Here is a 16,678-nt window from a genome sequence, read left to right on the forward strand (position 1 = left end):
CAGGATTAGTAGGGGACAATGAGTAGATTTTGTTTCTAAAAGCGTACTCCCTCTGTCCCTTGGCTAATCCTAGTGGGAGTTTCATAGAGGTTTCATGCACGTTAATTAGGGTGCATGTCAGCATTTCTGATGATGTGGCAGTGAGTTAATGAGGTGAGAGGTAAGAGGGATTTCATCTAGATGAAACCATGTATGCAGAGTTACCAATACAGTTTGTGTCTTGCATGTAGTGCATATGAAACTACTACACCATGAAATTTTCGCATTTGTTGTCCAAATCAGGTGATTCTTTTTTTCAATTTCTCGAAAAAAAAATTTCTTTTCACGTGGTTTTATTTACATTGTGTTACCCAACCCCTTGTATTAACATTTTGTCATTTGCTTCAATATTTACTTTCTCTAGAATGAACGAACCTTTTTCGAATGTGTCCAAGGTACCAAGGGCATATGAATACACAAGTTGGAATCTATTTATGGTCAAATGTGTATCATATATATGGCATATCATATAGGTGTATCATGTTCAATGTCACACCTTCTTTTCCTTGAGGTGATTTTATGTGGGGGCTAAGACAATGTTTTGGTGCAAATTGGTAATCGATCTCCTCAAGGACATATTTATCGCACAAACCATCTTTTTGCAGGTTGACATATTTACTTAGGTTTGAGTTCATGACACCAAGATACACTTATCTTTGTATTTGTATTTGCATTGTGATAAACCAAGCTAGTGATATACACTTACCTTTGTTTTTGTGATAGCATATCCACTCATGCACATTGTGCTAGGACATAAGGAAATATATATTAGAATTGTATAAACCTAAATTGGCAAAAAAAATTATATAAAAACTTGTAAATTTAAAATGAAGGAATATAAATTGAAAGAAAATGTAAAAAAAATGTGTTGCAACCCTGAATTGAACCGAAGGACTTGGAGGCGATGGGTAGGATCGACAAGTTGGATGTGGAGGTCTACATTTTGCAGGCGTGCAGCGGTGGCAGTCCCTTAGCACCGAATACGGCTTGGAGGCACACGGCAACGATAACTCAAAAGGAGACGTCCTTCATGATGTGATACAAGCAGAAGAAACCAATACGTGACTCAAGCAGGAGGTAAAGCAAACAGCGTTACGTGATTTGAAGCAAAAGGAAAAAATCACGTGATTAAGATTCCTTTTCCAAATTAAGATTCCTTTTCTAAATCACCTTTGGATGGGTGAATAAGCTTCCTTTCTAATCACCGTGATTAACGTGCACGGGTGGATGTCTCACACGGAGGAAAAATCTTGGACCAAAAATCTTGACGCAAAATTAACGAGCGGACGAACAGGTACGCGCCAAACATGGCAAGCGGAGGGGGCACAGTGATCTCGACGCAGAATTGACGGGTGGGACGAGGTGGGTAAAATTCTTTCACGGTGAAAAAAGAAGCCGCAAAAACGTAGAACCATTTTAGAAAGCTTTGTTTTCATCCTTCTCAAAACTTTGGTACTCCTCTTCACCTGTCATTCTGTCAAGTGGGTTCTCTGTGAGGGATAAGGGCGTTTAACTTTGAGTATAGATAGATAGATTTATAGGGCTTGCTAGCACTCGGACGTCCAGCGGGAGCAACTCCCATCGGACGCATACATCATCATCCATTTTAAATCAAACGGCTACACGGCTACAGTAGTACCACAATAAATACCACTAATTATCAGACATTCCATTGCAACATCAAAACAAAAAAGCTGCAACATCGAAAATTTATAGTTGCAACATGAAAAAGATGCGAAAAAAAAGCTCAATGTAAACATAACATTCGTGAGGGAAAATTCCCACCGCAACGTTGAACACATATTTCATGCAACATTTCCAAAAAATCATCATATGTTGAGTTGGGGTTGAGCTCGTACGGGAAGAAATAATGCAACATGAAAAATTGACAGATGAAACAACAGAAGCTAACTATTGCAACATTGAAACATCTCAGAAAATCAATTGTGCAACATCAGACGACACGTTCATCCGCAACACCCATGAGCATCTACAACGCTTGCAACATCCACGAATCCCTACTGCTACATCAAGTGCATGTTTCATGCAACATTTCCAAATGAAAATTCAGCCCATGATAAATAACAACCAAAATATTACACCGCAACATCCAAAATGTGACACCGCAACATTCATAAATCAGAACTGCAACATCTTCAAAACAACAAGTACATCATCAAAAGGAAAAATAAAAAATTAACCCCTGAGCCAAATCACCCGTTGCGACATCAAAAGTTGTCCTTTGCAACATCTCAAACATTTTCTTATAACAGTAGCAACATTGCAGATCTACTTGATAGACGATGCAACATCAAAGGTGAATTAGCAAAACATATCAGGTAAGCTAATGCTGTTGGGATACGAGGTAGGCTACACTAGCGCAAATCAAAATTTCTACCGCGTAAAACCAGGAAGAACTGCCGTATAAGGATCACGGGATTACCACTCGACGCACTACTGGTGCGGAAGATGTAGATTTGCGTCGATGCAGCGAAGATGATCAACGTAGTCGTACGTAGTCGATCAACATAGTCGTACGTAGTCGATCACATCAACGTCCAGCAGCTCCTCAGCAGCTCGTCCACGTGCAGCAAGATCGCCCTCGTGCCGCGGCTCGTCGTCGGCTCGTCGTGGCTCGTCGGCGGCTCGTCCAAGTGCTGCAGGCGCACCACCTCCAAGGTATCCACACATGCAGGCAGGAAGCGTCGCAAGCCAGACTGCTAGATCCGTGAGTTGCAATAGGCGAGGGTATGGGAGGCGCGGCAGATGTGTTTCGCCAAAAAGGTTTAAACCGTAGGGCGCCCCCACCCCTCTATTTATAGAGGTTCCTAACGGGCCTCTGGGTCCGAGGCCCATTAGTACTTCTAAACCTAATCCAACTCGGATCACATCCGAATTGGGCTTCCAGCCCCATAAGTGTGTGACCCTATGGGTTCGGATACGTATAGACATGGCCCGAGTACTCCTACTCGGCCCAATAGTCGGTACCGGCCTCTAGCAAGACGTGCCAACTCCTATACGCACACGAAGATCATATCAGACGAATCATCACAACATAATATACATGCTATTCCCTTTGCCTCACGATATTTGGTCTAGCTTCAACCCGACCGCTCTTTCTCGATCCTATGATTCGGAATCCCTTTGTAGGTTAACTCTTAACCGTACGTGGCATAGCCATGCATTTTCGGATCCGATCACTCGAGGGGCCCAGAGATATCACTCTCAATCAGAGAGGGGCAAATCCCATCTTGATTGACCATGTCTCATAGCATGCTTCTTGACAAACCCGAAAGCTATCTTTATAACTACCCTGTTACGGCGTAGCGTTTGATAGCCCTTAAGTAGGTAGATCCACATCTTGAATACATTCGACAATCTTAGGTCTAAGGACAAAGCGTATATGTTGTTTAAAGAGAGAACTACTTCTCGTGTTGGGTCAGTCCTAGCACATGTCTCCACATGTGCCCACATTATTAGTTCAACATCTCCATGTCTATGACTTGTGAAACATAGTCATCAACTAATACATGTGCTAGTCTAATATTCATGTGTGTCCTCACATGAACTCCGACTAGGGACAACTTTAGAATAACCATACAAGTAAAGAGTTTCACATACAATTCACATAATTGCAAATCAATTCAAGTAGCCTTTAATGGATATTCAATGAACACAATATACAAATCATGGATACAAATGGAATATCATCATCTCTATGATTGCCTCTAGGACATCCCTCCAACAGTCTCCCACTTGCACTAGAGTCAATCTAGAAGGTACCTAATACCCATAGCTCTTACATGCGCATCATGCTTAGCCTGCGGGAGTGGTTTTGTCAATGGATCAGAAATGTTCAGATCCGTGTGTATTTTGCATATCTTGATCTCACCCCGGTTAACGAAGTCTCGAATGAGATGAAATCGCCGCATTACATGTTTGTTCTTCTGGTGGTTCCTTGGCTCCTTTGCTTGCGCAATTGCCCCATTGTTATCACAGTAGAGATTCAATGGGCTGGACGCATTCGGGAACACACCAAGCTCAATGAGGAAATTCCTTATCCAAACACCCTCCTTTGCGGCTTCCGAAGCCGCGATGTACTCGGCTTCTGTCATAGAATCGGCCACCGTCTCCTGCTTGGAACTCTTCCAACTAACAGCACCACCATTTAGCGTGAACACAAATCCTGATTGTGACTTTGAATCATCTCTGTCGGTTTGGAAACTAGCATCGGTGTAACCTGTTACAACGAGCTCCTCCTCACCTCCATAGACGAGGAACATATCTTTAGTCCTTCTCAAGTACTTAAAAATGTTTTTCACCGCTGTCCAGTGACTCTCACCTGAATCAGACTGGTGTCTGCTTGTCATACTTAGCGCATATGAAACATCTGGGCGAGTACTTATCATTGCATACATGATAGATCCAATAGCCGAGGCATATGGCACTCTACTCATGCGATCCCGCTCATCAGCAGTCGAAGGACACTGAGTCTTGCTGAGATGTATGCCACATGACATAGGCAAGAACCCTTTCTTTGCCTCTTCCATGCTGAACTGCTTCAACACTTTGTCAATGTAAGTATCTTGGCTTAATCCTATAAGCCTTCTCGATCTATCTCTATAGATCTTAATGCCCAAAATATATGCCGCTTCCCCTAAGTCCTTCATCAAAAAACTATTTTTCAGTGAAGTCTTTACGGACTCAAGCATAGGAATGTTATTTCCAATCAGCAATATGTCATCCACATATAAGATTAGAAATACTATAGAGCTCCCACTAACCTTCTTGTAAACACAAGACTCTTCTTCGTTCTTGGTGAAGTCAAACCCTTTGACCACTTCATCAAAACGAATGTTCCAACTCCTAGATGCTTGCTTCAATCCATAAATGGATCTTTGAAGCTTGCATACCTTTCCAGCATTTTTCAGATCGACAAAACCCTCAGGCTGTATCATATACACGTCCTCAGCTAGGTTTCTATTCAGGAAAGCTGTCTTGACATCCATCTGTCATATCTCATAATCGAAATATGCAACTATAGCTAGAATAATCCGAATGGACTTAAGCATCACTACGGGCAAGAAAGTCTCGTCGTAGTCAACTCCTTGAACTTGTCGAAAACCTTTTGCGACAAGTCGTGCTTTATAGATGTGAACATTTCCATCCATGTCCTTTTTCTTCTTATAGATCCACCTGCACTCTATGGCTTTAACACCATCAGGTGGGTCAACCAAGTTCCAAACTTGATTGTCTCCTATGGACTCTATTTCGGATTGCATGGCACTCTGCCATTTTTCGGAGTCTGGGTCCATCATTGTTTCTGCATATGTCGCAGGCTCATCATTGTCCAACAATAATATTTCCCGCATTTCGCAGAGCCTTGCCGACCTTCGTGGTTGTGGCGGTGCTTCTCTTGCCATAGGTATCTCAACTTGTTCTGCTACGTTAGCATCACTCATTGATTCTTGCTCAATCGGCTCATCTTGAACTTCTTCAAGATGCACTGTCTTTCCACTCTTTTCTCCTTTGAGAAACTCTTTCGCTAGGAAAACCCCATTCCGAGCCACAAACACTTTGCCCTCTAACCGGTTGTAGAAATAATATCCCAAAGTTTCATTTGGATATCCCACAAAAATGCACTTATCCGACTTGGATGTGATCTTGTCCGACTGAAGTCGATTGACAAATACTTCACATCCCCAAATCTTAAGAAAAGACAAACTGGGAACCTTTTCAGTCCACATCTCATATGGTGTCTTAACTACGGATTTAGATGGTACCCTATTAAGTGTGAAAGCTGTTGTTTCTAGAGCGTATCCCCAAAATGACAACGGTAGGTCCGACTGGCTCATCATTGATCGAACCATGTCTAACAAAGTTCGATTACGTCGCTCGGATACACCGTTTCTCTGAGGTGTTCTAGGCGGCGTAAGTTGTGGAACAATTTCGCAACTCTTTAGATGATTGCTAAACTCGTGGATCAAATACTCGCCTCCACGATCAGATCGTAAGGCCTTAATTTTCTTGCCACGCTGATTTTCAACTTCATTCTGAAATTCCTTGAACTTTTCAAAGGTTTCAGACTTGTGCCTCATCAAGTAGACATAGCCATATCTACTAAAATCATCAGTGAAAGTTATGAAGTATTGGAATCCTCCTCTAGCCATCGTGCTCATTGGTCCGCATACATCACTATGTACGAGTTCCAACAAGTCTACTGCTCTCTCAGGAAATCCTGTGAAAGGCATCTTGGTCATCTTGCCTAGCAAGCAAGCCTCACATGTCTCGTATGATTCAAAATCAAACGAAGCTAGAAGTCCATCAGAATGGAGCTTCTTCATGCGCTTTTCACTTATATGACCCAAACGACAATGCCACAAGTAGGTAGGACTCAAATCATTAGGCCGAGGCCTTTTAGCACTTACGTTACAGACAGGCGAACCATCAAGATTTAAAACAAATAATCCATTCACAATGGGTGTAAAAGCCATAAACATATCATTCTTAGAGATCACACAACCATTGTTTTCACTCGCAAATGAATAAGCATCCTTCATCAAGCATGAAGGAGACAAAATGTTTCAACTTAAACTAGGAACGAAATAACAATTATTCAACTCCATAATAAATCCTGACGGGAGGTGGAGTTGCATCGTCCCGACGGTCAACGCAGCAACTCTTGCATTATTGCCCACGCGGAAATCAACTTCTCCTCTTTCCACACTTCTACTTCTTATCATTCCCTGCATCGAATTGCAAATATGAGCAACCGATCCGGTATCAAATACCCAAGAATTAATAATTGTATCAGCGAGAAAAATATTGTCTATAACATTAACAACAAGCGTACCTGAGGTAGAAGTACTCTTACTTCCGCCATTCTTCAACGAAGCTAGGTATTGCTTGCAGTTTCTTTTCTAGTGACCAGGTTCATGACAATAAAAGCACTCTTTATCTGGAGCAGGTCCAGCTTTAGCCTTGGGCGCTGGGTTTGGCTTGGACACTCCAGCTTTACCCTTCTTCTTCCAAGAATTGCCCTTCTTCTTGAAGGTAGGCTTGTTCTGTACAGCCATTATATGGCTGGTACTAGCACTTTTCTTAATGTCTACCTCTGCTGTCTTGAGCATACCACACAGTTCATTCAGACCCTTCTCCGTCCCATGCATATGGTAGTTCGAGATGAAGTTCCCATAGCTAGGCGGAAGAGATGAAAGAATGAAGTCAGTGGCCAACTCTTTGCCTATTGGGAAGCCCAGCTTCTCCAATTGCTGAGTGTAACCAACCATCTTGATTACATGTGGTCCTACTGTTGCGCCTTCTACTAGCTTGCACTCCAGAAAGGCTTTGGACACATTGAACCATTCAGTCCTAGCTTGTGTCTGGAACATGTCCTTGAGCGCCACGATCATATCGTGCGCCTCATGATTTGTTTCGAACTGCATCTGCAGCTCGGGTTCCATGCAAGCAAGCATAAGGCAGCTTACCTCAAGATTAGCATCAAATGCCTTCTTGTAAGCAGCCTTAATGGCAGCAGATGCATCATCAGCAGGTACTGATGGTAGTGGGGTGTCTAGAACATCTTCCTTTTTATCAGCCCTGAGAACAATTCTCAGGTTACGAATCCAATCCGAGTAGTTTGTTCCATTCAACTTGTCCTTCTCAAGGACCGAACGCAAAGCAAATGGTGTGGTGTTGCTAGGTGCCATTTAATCTACAACAAAAGTAATGCAAAATACACTAAGACAAACGTATCCATGATAGAGCAAATCACATTAAACTATTTTAACAGAATCTACTCCTACTAAAATCAATATCCCTCTATTGATACTTAGTGATTCAGGATCCACAACTAACGAGTCTACTAGTGAGCTTTAGCATCACCGCTAGCAAACAAGGTAGATCGGTAAGCAACTTTTGCTAATCATATCACATATGACTCCTGTTGTTGGGTGACATCTCCATGTCTCGGCGCCCAACCTTTATGCCCCAAGGTCCTTAACCGTTAAAATAACCTTGTTAAGCAAACCAACCCTTATGCGTGTAAGTGTCCGACACAAACCCGTCTAATCAAGGAAAACTAGTGGCACCCTAATTTCATAGACCCACCACTAATTGTACAAGATATGGGATGGTGCAAGTTTTAGTTGGGAGGGCATGCTAACTTAAACTTTGTGAGGGATCGTTCTACTTCTAACATCACAGCATGCAGAAAGTAAAACATAAACAGAATAGCATTCACACAGTTGTGACATAGTATGGCTCGTTTTCTTATGGTGATCTCCATCTCCATAGAACCTGTTCACCATGGTGATCTCCATCTCCATGTTCCATGTGCGCCATCCTCCTGGTGATGAGTCCTCCAAGAACTAGAACATGCTATTACGCCTAATAGCTAGTAAAGAAGCTAGTAATGAAGATTACATAGTTGCTTGGATCATCACAGATTGGTACGCAGACCATTAAATACAATAAAGTGACAACACATATGGCTCCTACCATGTTGCCGTACGCGCGACACGCAGGTCACGAATGAGTTACACACATGCATCACATACACAAAGGGGCCATACTGATCACAAGATACATACATCCTGCAAAACAGAGTTAAGCGTCCGAACGTTCCAAACTTCGGATGCCCGAAACTCCATCTTCCAAGCCGAATTTGGGAAATCTAACTTCGCCGAAAATGGCGGAGCGGTTGAATTTCACGTGTAACTTTTTCTGTAGATCAATTTTCATATAAAATTCGCCCCAATCTGAGATCATACCGAAAAGTTACGGCTGATTTACCGAAGCATACGCACACGGCAAAAATCCCGACCCCGGTAGTAGATCCCATCTACTATTGCACATCTCATGCGCGTGGCGTATGAACCTGGATTTCGATTCGACCAATCATATTGATCTTCGCTCACTGCAACTGAAATTACGTGTATCACTTAACTCCGAGGGCGGAAACCGACCAATAGGAGTATGTCGTTACACTACCATTGCAGCAAGAACACGAAACCAGGACATAGATCAAACTGAAAACTCGCATATCTCCATATGCACACATCCCGAATCCAAAACAAAGAAGCTACGGCTTTGATACCACTGTTGGGATACGAGGTAGGCTACACTAGCGCAAATCAAAATTTCTACCGCGTAAAACAAGGAAGAACTGCCGTATAAGGATCACGGGATTACCACTCGACGCACTACAGGTGCGGAAGATGTAGATTTGCGTCGATGCAGCGAAGACGATCAACGTAGTCGTACGTAGTTGATCAACGTAGCCGTACGTAGTTGATCACATCAACGTCCAGCAGCTCCTCAGCAGCTCGTCCACGTGCAGCAAGATCGCCCTCGTGCCGGGGCTCGTCGGCGGCTCGTCGTGGCTCGTCGTGGCTCATCGGCGGCTCGTCCAAGTGCTGCAGGCACAACACCTCCAAGGTATCCACACATGCAAGGAGGAAGCGTCGCAAGCCGGACTGTTAGATCCGTGAGTTGCAACAGGCGAGGGCGTGGGAGGCGCGGCAGATGTGTTTCACCAAAAAGGTTTAAACCCTAGGGCGCCCCCACCCCTCTATTTATACAGGTTCCTAACGGGCCTCTGGGTCCGAGGCCCATTGTAACGACCGACCCCTAACCTTTCCCAGTTAGGTTGATCTCAGCCCTTAACCTCAGTCAGTTGTTCTGTTGACCGCACCTAAGTGCTCAGTCTTCCGCCAGTCCCGACCCCTGAGATCCGACCCCTACCGCTTCGTTCCTTTCCCGACCCTGGCGAGTTCAGCCCTTCGTCGGATCCTGCTGACCTTCCTCACTCGTCCGATCTTTTTCCCCGGTGAACCGTGAGATCCTTTTCCAGATCCCTGCATCAGCCGCACTCGAGTTGCATGGCCGCCTCAGAGTTTTTCCTGCCGCGTGGCTCGCCTTCTCCGACGCCATCGCCCAGTTTTGTCTCTGGCGAGGAGCAGCGTTGGGTCCCGCGCCCTTTTCCCCAATGGCAGCGGAAGCCCTCTGCACCCCTTTCTGCAGACCCTCGTCTCCCGCGCCCATCATCGCGATACCAGATCCCGGCCCCGGAGACCGATGTCGCCCGTCTTTTCCGTCCCTTCCAGCAACAGTTGCGCCGCCCGGTCGTCGCTACAAGACGATTCCTCCACCGCAAACCCCGACTGCGGCCGCGACAGTCACTTTCCCCGCTCTGTCAGAACCGCCCGACAATCTGTTGTTCCGCGCTCTCCCCCGCACCGCGTCCGCTTGTTCTCCCACCTGTGCGCCTTCGATCCTAGCGCCGTTTAACCGGTCGCTTCTATCACCTCTCCCGCACGACGACGCCCGCTCTCCGCCAAATCCCAACCACCGGTCTACCCGCGCCTACGCCGCCCTGACGGAGTAGCGCAATGATCGCTGGCGTCACCCCCGGAGTTCTGCAGCACCGCCCGGTTTGCTCAATCGCCGCCACGGCAGAGCACTCCATTGCTTCTCCCCGGCCTTCGCGCCGCTCCCCTTTTCTCTCTCCGCGACGTTTCCGTTCCTCTACTCCAGCAGCTATAAAAGGAATGCCCCCGTCGCCGGAGTTCCCCCCGCCTTTGTTGCCCTTAGCCTCCTCTAGCTCCCTGCTCAAGCTTCTAGCGCCACCCACCCAGCTCTTGAAAAGTTCATCTTCCAGTTCCTTCTCAGTTCCTCCAAGTCACCCCGCAGCTTGCTCCCTTGTGGTGCGTAGAGCTCTCTTGTGATCCGCAAGAAGCGCCGCCGCCGAAGCATCGCCGGTCTTAGTCCTTGCTCGAAGCTTTAGTCCTTCCGCCCAAGTCTGCCTCTTCCCAACCCCAAGCTTTCCTTTCAGGAAGAAGGTGAGTTGCCGACCCTAAGTCCGCCTCGCCCGACCCCTCCTATCCGCCCGACCCCAGTTCCATCTCGTCCGACCCTGTATGTTCACCGACCCTTGTCCGCCTCGCCCGAGGGCTTGGCTGTGATCTTTTCTTCAACTCGAGGGTGTATGTGTAAAACGTGGGAACCCTTCAGCGCCTACGTCTGAGGATCCCAGTTATCACACCCTCTAGTTCAAGGATCAGACCACTAGTTCCCTTCCTACCCTTACCTGTTGATCATCATCAGCTCTCTCAAACAGCCTCAACCTCCTGCTCTTTGTCGCAAGTTTCTGGGCTCAGGAGAGCCAGCGTTGCTGTTGAAATAAACGTTTAAGCCAACCCTTGCATTGCATTCGTGTAGAGCTGCATCTCACTGACGGCTTCTACGAGCTGCACCCGGCGCCCGAAAAAGAAGCTGTGGCCGAGATCCTGCCCGCGGAAGTCGAAGCCGCCCCCGAAGTCGAGCAGTTCCAGCCCTCCTTGTTTGCAGGCAAGCCCCGGTTGCATAAAAATCCTACGTGTTGTTGCCAAACTTGCACATGCCTTCCGAATAGCATGTTTGCGCATTTACGTTTAGGAGTTGTGTGAAACCCTAGATGCATGACTTAGTAACCCTTGATATGAGCACTAGCTGTTGGACCGAGTAGCTGCATTGCTTAAATAGGAGACGGTAAAAGCCGAGTGATCTCCTGTCACTCGCGAGTTGTAGGAGTTGCATGTTTACTCTCCTGTTACAACTATAAGGACGGTGGACGGGGCAGGGTTGGGTAACACTTTGATGGTCGGATGGTTGCCCCGTCTGTCTATGAAAACTTGCTAAGGCCCGACAGTGGTGGTGTTCATGATCAAGTGTTTGAAAGTACTAGCCTCATACTTAGTATGGGATGAGGAAGCCTAGTACCTGATTGAACCTAGACGTGAGCGGTCGCCCCATTGTTCTTGGAACGGAGTTTCCCCTGCTGGTTGTCGCACGTGGTGGCAAAGCGTGGTCACAGGACGGCAGAGGCCGGGTCTGTGGAACCTTGCACCAAAGGAAATGGGCCCGACACGGGTTAGGGGATTGATGGGGAAGGCCGACACAGGAAGCGACCTCCGGGTGCGCGGATGTCGTGGGGCTAGGTTCACCATGCATGGTTAAAGAACTCGAATCGATTCGTTTACCTCTCACAGTTTGAGATTACTTGATCGCTATGTCACCCTGAGTAAATGAGGAATCTGATGATGGCAATGTTGTTGTTTTTATCTACACACTTGATTGGCTCGATGTTTGCTTAGAATAGGTTGCATAACCTAGACTGGTAAGTAAATCTAGAACCGGAGCTAAAACTGGAAAATAGGCTACTTAGTGCTTTTGGCAAAACAAACCCCTCAGCCAAGAAGCCTTGCATGTCTAGTTGGAAGAGGAGTTGGCTCCTCCCCGGTTAAGTCTTGTTGAGCTTAGTAGCTCAGCCTTGTTGTGGCTCCTGTTTTTCAGGTGAAGTTGCAGTTCCCGACCCCTCTCGGGTTGGTGCTTGGCCGCCCCAGCTCCCGCCAGGCTGGACGGTCGAGTGGGACCTCCCCTCGGACGACGAGGAGAGGACTCAGTGATGTTCTGGTTGGCCTCGCCCGGACGTCCGACCCCGACGAAGTCTTCCGCTAGCTTTCTCTGTTGATCTTTGTTTGTAAACCCTAATGTTGGTTTTTATGGTGGAACCAAAATGAGTAAAACTTGTTTAAATCTGTGGACTTGTTGTATTCTCTGTAACCGCTCACCTTGTGTGAGTTTCGCTGAACTCGATCCTGTTCAAGTGGTTAAATCGGATGAAGTCCGACGGCGCTTCGTGTTAGCTCGAGTTAAGCAGGAGTGTCGCATGTTAGGCGACCTAACCATGCTCAATCAAGCTAATCCGAGGTGGTTCTGCCACACCCATTAGTACTTCTAAACCTAATCCAACTCGGATCACATCCGAATTGGGCTTCCAGCCCCTTAAGTGTGTGACCCTATGGGTTCGGATACGTATAGACATGGCCCGAGTACTCCTACTCGGCCCAATAGTCGGTAGCGGCCTCTAGCAAGACGTGCCAACTCCTATACGCACACGAAGATCATATCAGACGAACCATCACAACATAATATACATGCTATTCCCTTTGCCTCACGATATTTGGTCTAGCTTCAACCCGACCGCTCTTTCTCGATCCTATGATTCGGAATCCCTTTGTAGGTTAACTCTTAACCGTATGTAGCATGGCCATGCATTTTCGAATCCGATCACTCGAGGGGCCCAGAGATATCACTCTCAATCAGAGAGGGGTAAATCCCATCTTGATTGACCATGTCTCATAGCATGCTTCTTGACAAACCCGAAAACTATCTTTATAACTACCCTGTTACGGCATAGCGTTTGATAGCCCCTAAGTAGGTCGATCCACATCTTGAATACATGCGACAATCTCAGGTCTAAGGACAAAGCGTATATGTTGTTTAAAGAGAGAACTACTTCTCGTGTTGGGTCAGTCCTAGCACATGTCTCCACATGTGCCCACATTATTAGTTCAACATCTCCATGTCTATGACTTGTGAAACATAGTCATCAACTAATACATGTGCTAGTCTAATATTCATGTGTGTCCTCACATGAACTCCGACTAGGGACAACTTTAGAATAACCATACAAGTAAAGAGTTTCACATACAATTCACATAATTCAAATCAATTCAAGTAGCCTTTAATGGATATTCAATGAACACAATATACAAATCATGAATACAAATGGAATATCATCATCTCTATGATTGCCTCTAGGGCATACCTCCAACAACTGCAACATTGAAAAGTCCTATGCATATCCAGAGACCTCATCCATGAAGGTGTCTCATATCCATCACAAAGAAGCTCCCCCGTCAATGAGGCCACCCCTCACCGTGGAATGGCTGGTCCCCCCCCCCACCCCGCCGTGGAATCTGCTGTTGGGGGAGCCAGACCTACCGTGGAATCTAGCAGCTGGCCCCACGGTCGAAGAGCTCATCGCCATGGAGTAGCTCGTTATCGCCACTGAAACATCTCAAATCACCTCGTGCAACATCTAGAAATTGCATGTTGCAACTCCAGTATCAACTATTGCAACAAGCCAACAAGTCCCAAAAAAATCGCATATTGAAATGTTGAGATGAACTCAAATCTGTACAATTTACACAATTGCAACAAATCAAATAAATATGTGCAACATGCAAATCAAGCCATCGCAACATCCAAATCAAAAGTCATGGCAACATATGCAAGCAACATGGGCAGACTGTACGTGTACCTCATCTGATCTCAATGGCGGATTGCTAGGTGCTGCCTTCCCATCGCATGCTGATTGCTACTTCCTAAACAAGGGTGACGAGATTCAGCTGGTGTCAGATCGACCGGCGCTAGCTTATCCATGGCTAAGGCAGCACCTCCATACCTCGGATCGATGGAGTTGCACCGGCCTCCACCTCAGCGCTGAGCATCTCGAATGCCCGCGCCACGGCCGCCGCGTCCAGGTCGCCGTACTCGCCGCGCGCGCTGCCACGGCCGCCGCCGTGGCCCTTGAAGGGGAAGAGCCTGTAGTGCTGTGAGTACGACGACGCCGTGGTGCAGCTGAACTCCACCTCCTGCAGGTGGCCATAGAACGATGCCTCATCGCCGGCCCGCACGCCTCATCGCCGGCCCACGCGGGTTATGCACTGGAGCTCTTTCAGCTTGGCTCACCTTGCATTCCACACTCCTCAGCTACTAGAGGAGATCCACGAGGGAGGAAGGGGGCTACCCTGCCGCCGTCATGGCCATCCTACTCCTGGAGCTCTCGAGTCTTGCCTGGTCTCGCACCCAATCCTAGAGCAAGCGATGGAGGGCCGCCGGTGTCCAGCTCAGTAGCAGAGGAGTTGTGTGAGAGATGCGGATGGGAGATATATGGATGGGATGAGGAGGAAGGCAGAGGATAAATATATGCTTTGTCCTGTCTGGAATCAAATGTGTGGACAATAAATTATTGAAGATGGTGGACCCGGTGGGAGCTTCCGATGCCTACGAACGCCTATCTCCTAGCATTACCCTAGATTTATTGTATACATATACATTAACCCTAACGAACTTCAAATTTTCAATTTTGCCAAAAGATAGCCACTCTGCTAGTACACTGGATGCAAAAAAAAATGAAAATAAAAAACCTACACTATAACTGTATGTGTAAATAGCATTTGGTTTAGATTAACTTGGCCGCCATTTGCTTCACGAGAAGCTCCAACATAACACTAGGGCAGCTGGCTCTCATCTTCTCGAACTCTTCCGTCTCCATGACCGCCTTGAGATTCCCCGGGCGGGTGAGGAACTCCAGGCACGCGGCCTTGAGGGCACGGCAGCCGTGCTGCTCCGCCGCCACCATGGTCCCGGTCACCGTGCCCATGTCGATGCGCTCGCACACCAGCCCCAGCCTCTCGAGCTTGTACCTCCGCGCCGCCGTGAGCAGGGCCCGCGCCATGGCGACGGCATCGTCCTGGTCCCCCCTCCTCCGCCTCCGGCAGCGCGTCGGTGTACACGAAGCAGAGCAGCGCCTCGAACACCCTAGGCTCCATGCCCTTGACCTCCATGCGGCGGCGGACGGTGCCACCGGGCACCTTCTCCTTCGCCACGGCGAAGAGCTCCGCCTCGAAGACCGGGGACCGCGCCGCCAGCAGCCAGCCGTGCGCGTCGTACGTGGCCTCGCCGCCGACATCGATCACGACGTCCGCGCCCTGCTTCTTCCACAGCAGGTTGCTGAGGTCCCTGTGCAGGTCCGACGGCAGCAAGACGACGCGCGCCGTGGCCAGAGCGGCGTTGCTGGCGCCGTCGGCGGCGTTCTTGGTCCAGTTCTTGATGACGGTGATGTCGCACCTGACGGTGAAGCTGTTGTCCTCGAGGCAGCCCGACTTCTCGAGGTCACTCCAATAGATGAACTTCTAGAACCCCTTGCTCATCTCCTCGCCGTCGAAGTAGTTCACGCCCTGGGACGACCGGGTGTACCGGGGCACGGGGTTCCCCGCCGGGTCGAGCAGGGTGAAGCTGAACTCGACGGGGTCCGTCCCGGCCACCTACCGGCGGCCGCCACCGTCGACAGGCTCGAGGTAGAGGGAGACGTACTCCGGCCAGCTGTTGCCGTTGGGGTGGTAGGTGATCCGCCACCCGTGGCCCGCCGCGTCGAACGCTGGCGACGACGCCGTCCAGTCCGTCGGGAACTTCCGGGACGGCGCGAACCCAGCGATGGTCAGGTTGTGGTGCCCCGTCACCTCGCGCGTGATGATGGAGGAGGCCGATTGGGAGAGCCGGCGTGCGGCAGAGGATAGCAGCACGGCGGAGGTGGTGGCGGCCGCCATAGGTTGGTGTTGGGTTGGTGTTGGCGGAACATCCGGTGTAACTAGCCATTGGACTTCCCGCGCCCAAATTCCTCAGAAATTCATCTGATGCTTTATCCGATGCCCCATTGGATCATCCGATGCCACTATTTACGTCACATAGCAGTTGGATCCCTTGACGTCATTTCTCCAATGCCTTCGCCGATGGTACCGTCGGATCATCCGGTGCTGATGGATTTTTTCCCAAAACCTTCTGTCTGACTTCAAAGTAAATATGCTTTGTCCGACGCTCCTCTTGTGCATACCATCGGATCATCCGGTGCTATTGCGTTTTTTCTATCTTCCAAGCTTATCCCTCATAATTCATCCGATGCTACTAGAAAAATGACCATTGGAACATCTGATGGTTGACTTTGTTTGATTTTCTCCGCAGCATACCAATT

The 16,678-nt window shown here is 47.9% G+C and overlaps 1 protein-coding gene across 1 annotated transcript; it reads right to left on the reverse strand.

Annotated features, from left to right (window-relative positions):
• Positions 1–15,158: 15,158 nt before the first annotated feature.
• LOC111256084 (BTB/POZ and MATH domain-containing protein 1-like) lies at positions 15,159–16,256 on the reverse strand. Its single transcript, XM_022823647.1, has 2 exons — positions 15,979–16,256; positions 15,159–15,825 (listed from the first exon to the last, which is right to left on the reverse strand). The coding sequence occupies exons 1-2, from the start codon at positions 16,254–16,256 to the stop codon at positions 15,159–15,161; spliced, it is 945 nt and encodes a 314-aa protein (XP_022679382.1).
• Positions 16,257–16,678: the final 422 nt, after the last annotated feature.

The sequence above is a fragment of the Setaria italica genome, unplaced genomic scaffold (assembly GCF_000263155.2).
Source record: "Setaria italica strain Yugu1 unplaced genomic scaffold, Setaria_italica_v2.0 scaffold_18, whole genome shotgun sequence".
Taxonomy (NCBI): domain Eukaryota; kingdom Viridiplantae; phylum Streptophyta; class Magnoliopsida; order Poales; family Poaceae; genus Setaria; species Setaria italica.

Coding starts and splice junctions, on each gene's coding strand:
- LOC111256084 (XM_022823647.1), bottom strand. CDS start 16,256: ATGGCGGCCGCCACCACCTCCGCCGTGCTGCTATCCTCTGCCGCACGC. Junction 15,826..15,978: donor GTCGACGGTGGCGGCCGCCG/GTAGGTGGCCGG, acceptor CATCTATTGGAG/TGACCTCGAGAAGTCGGGCT.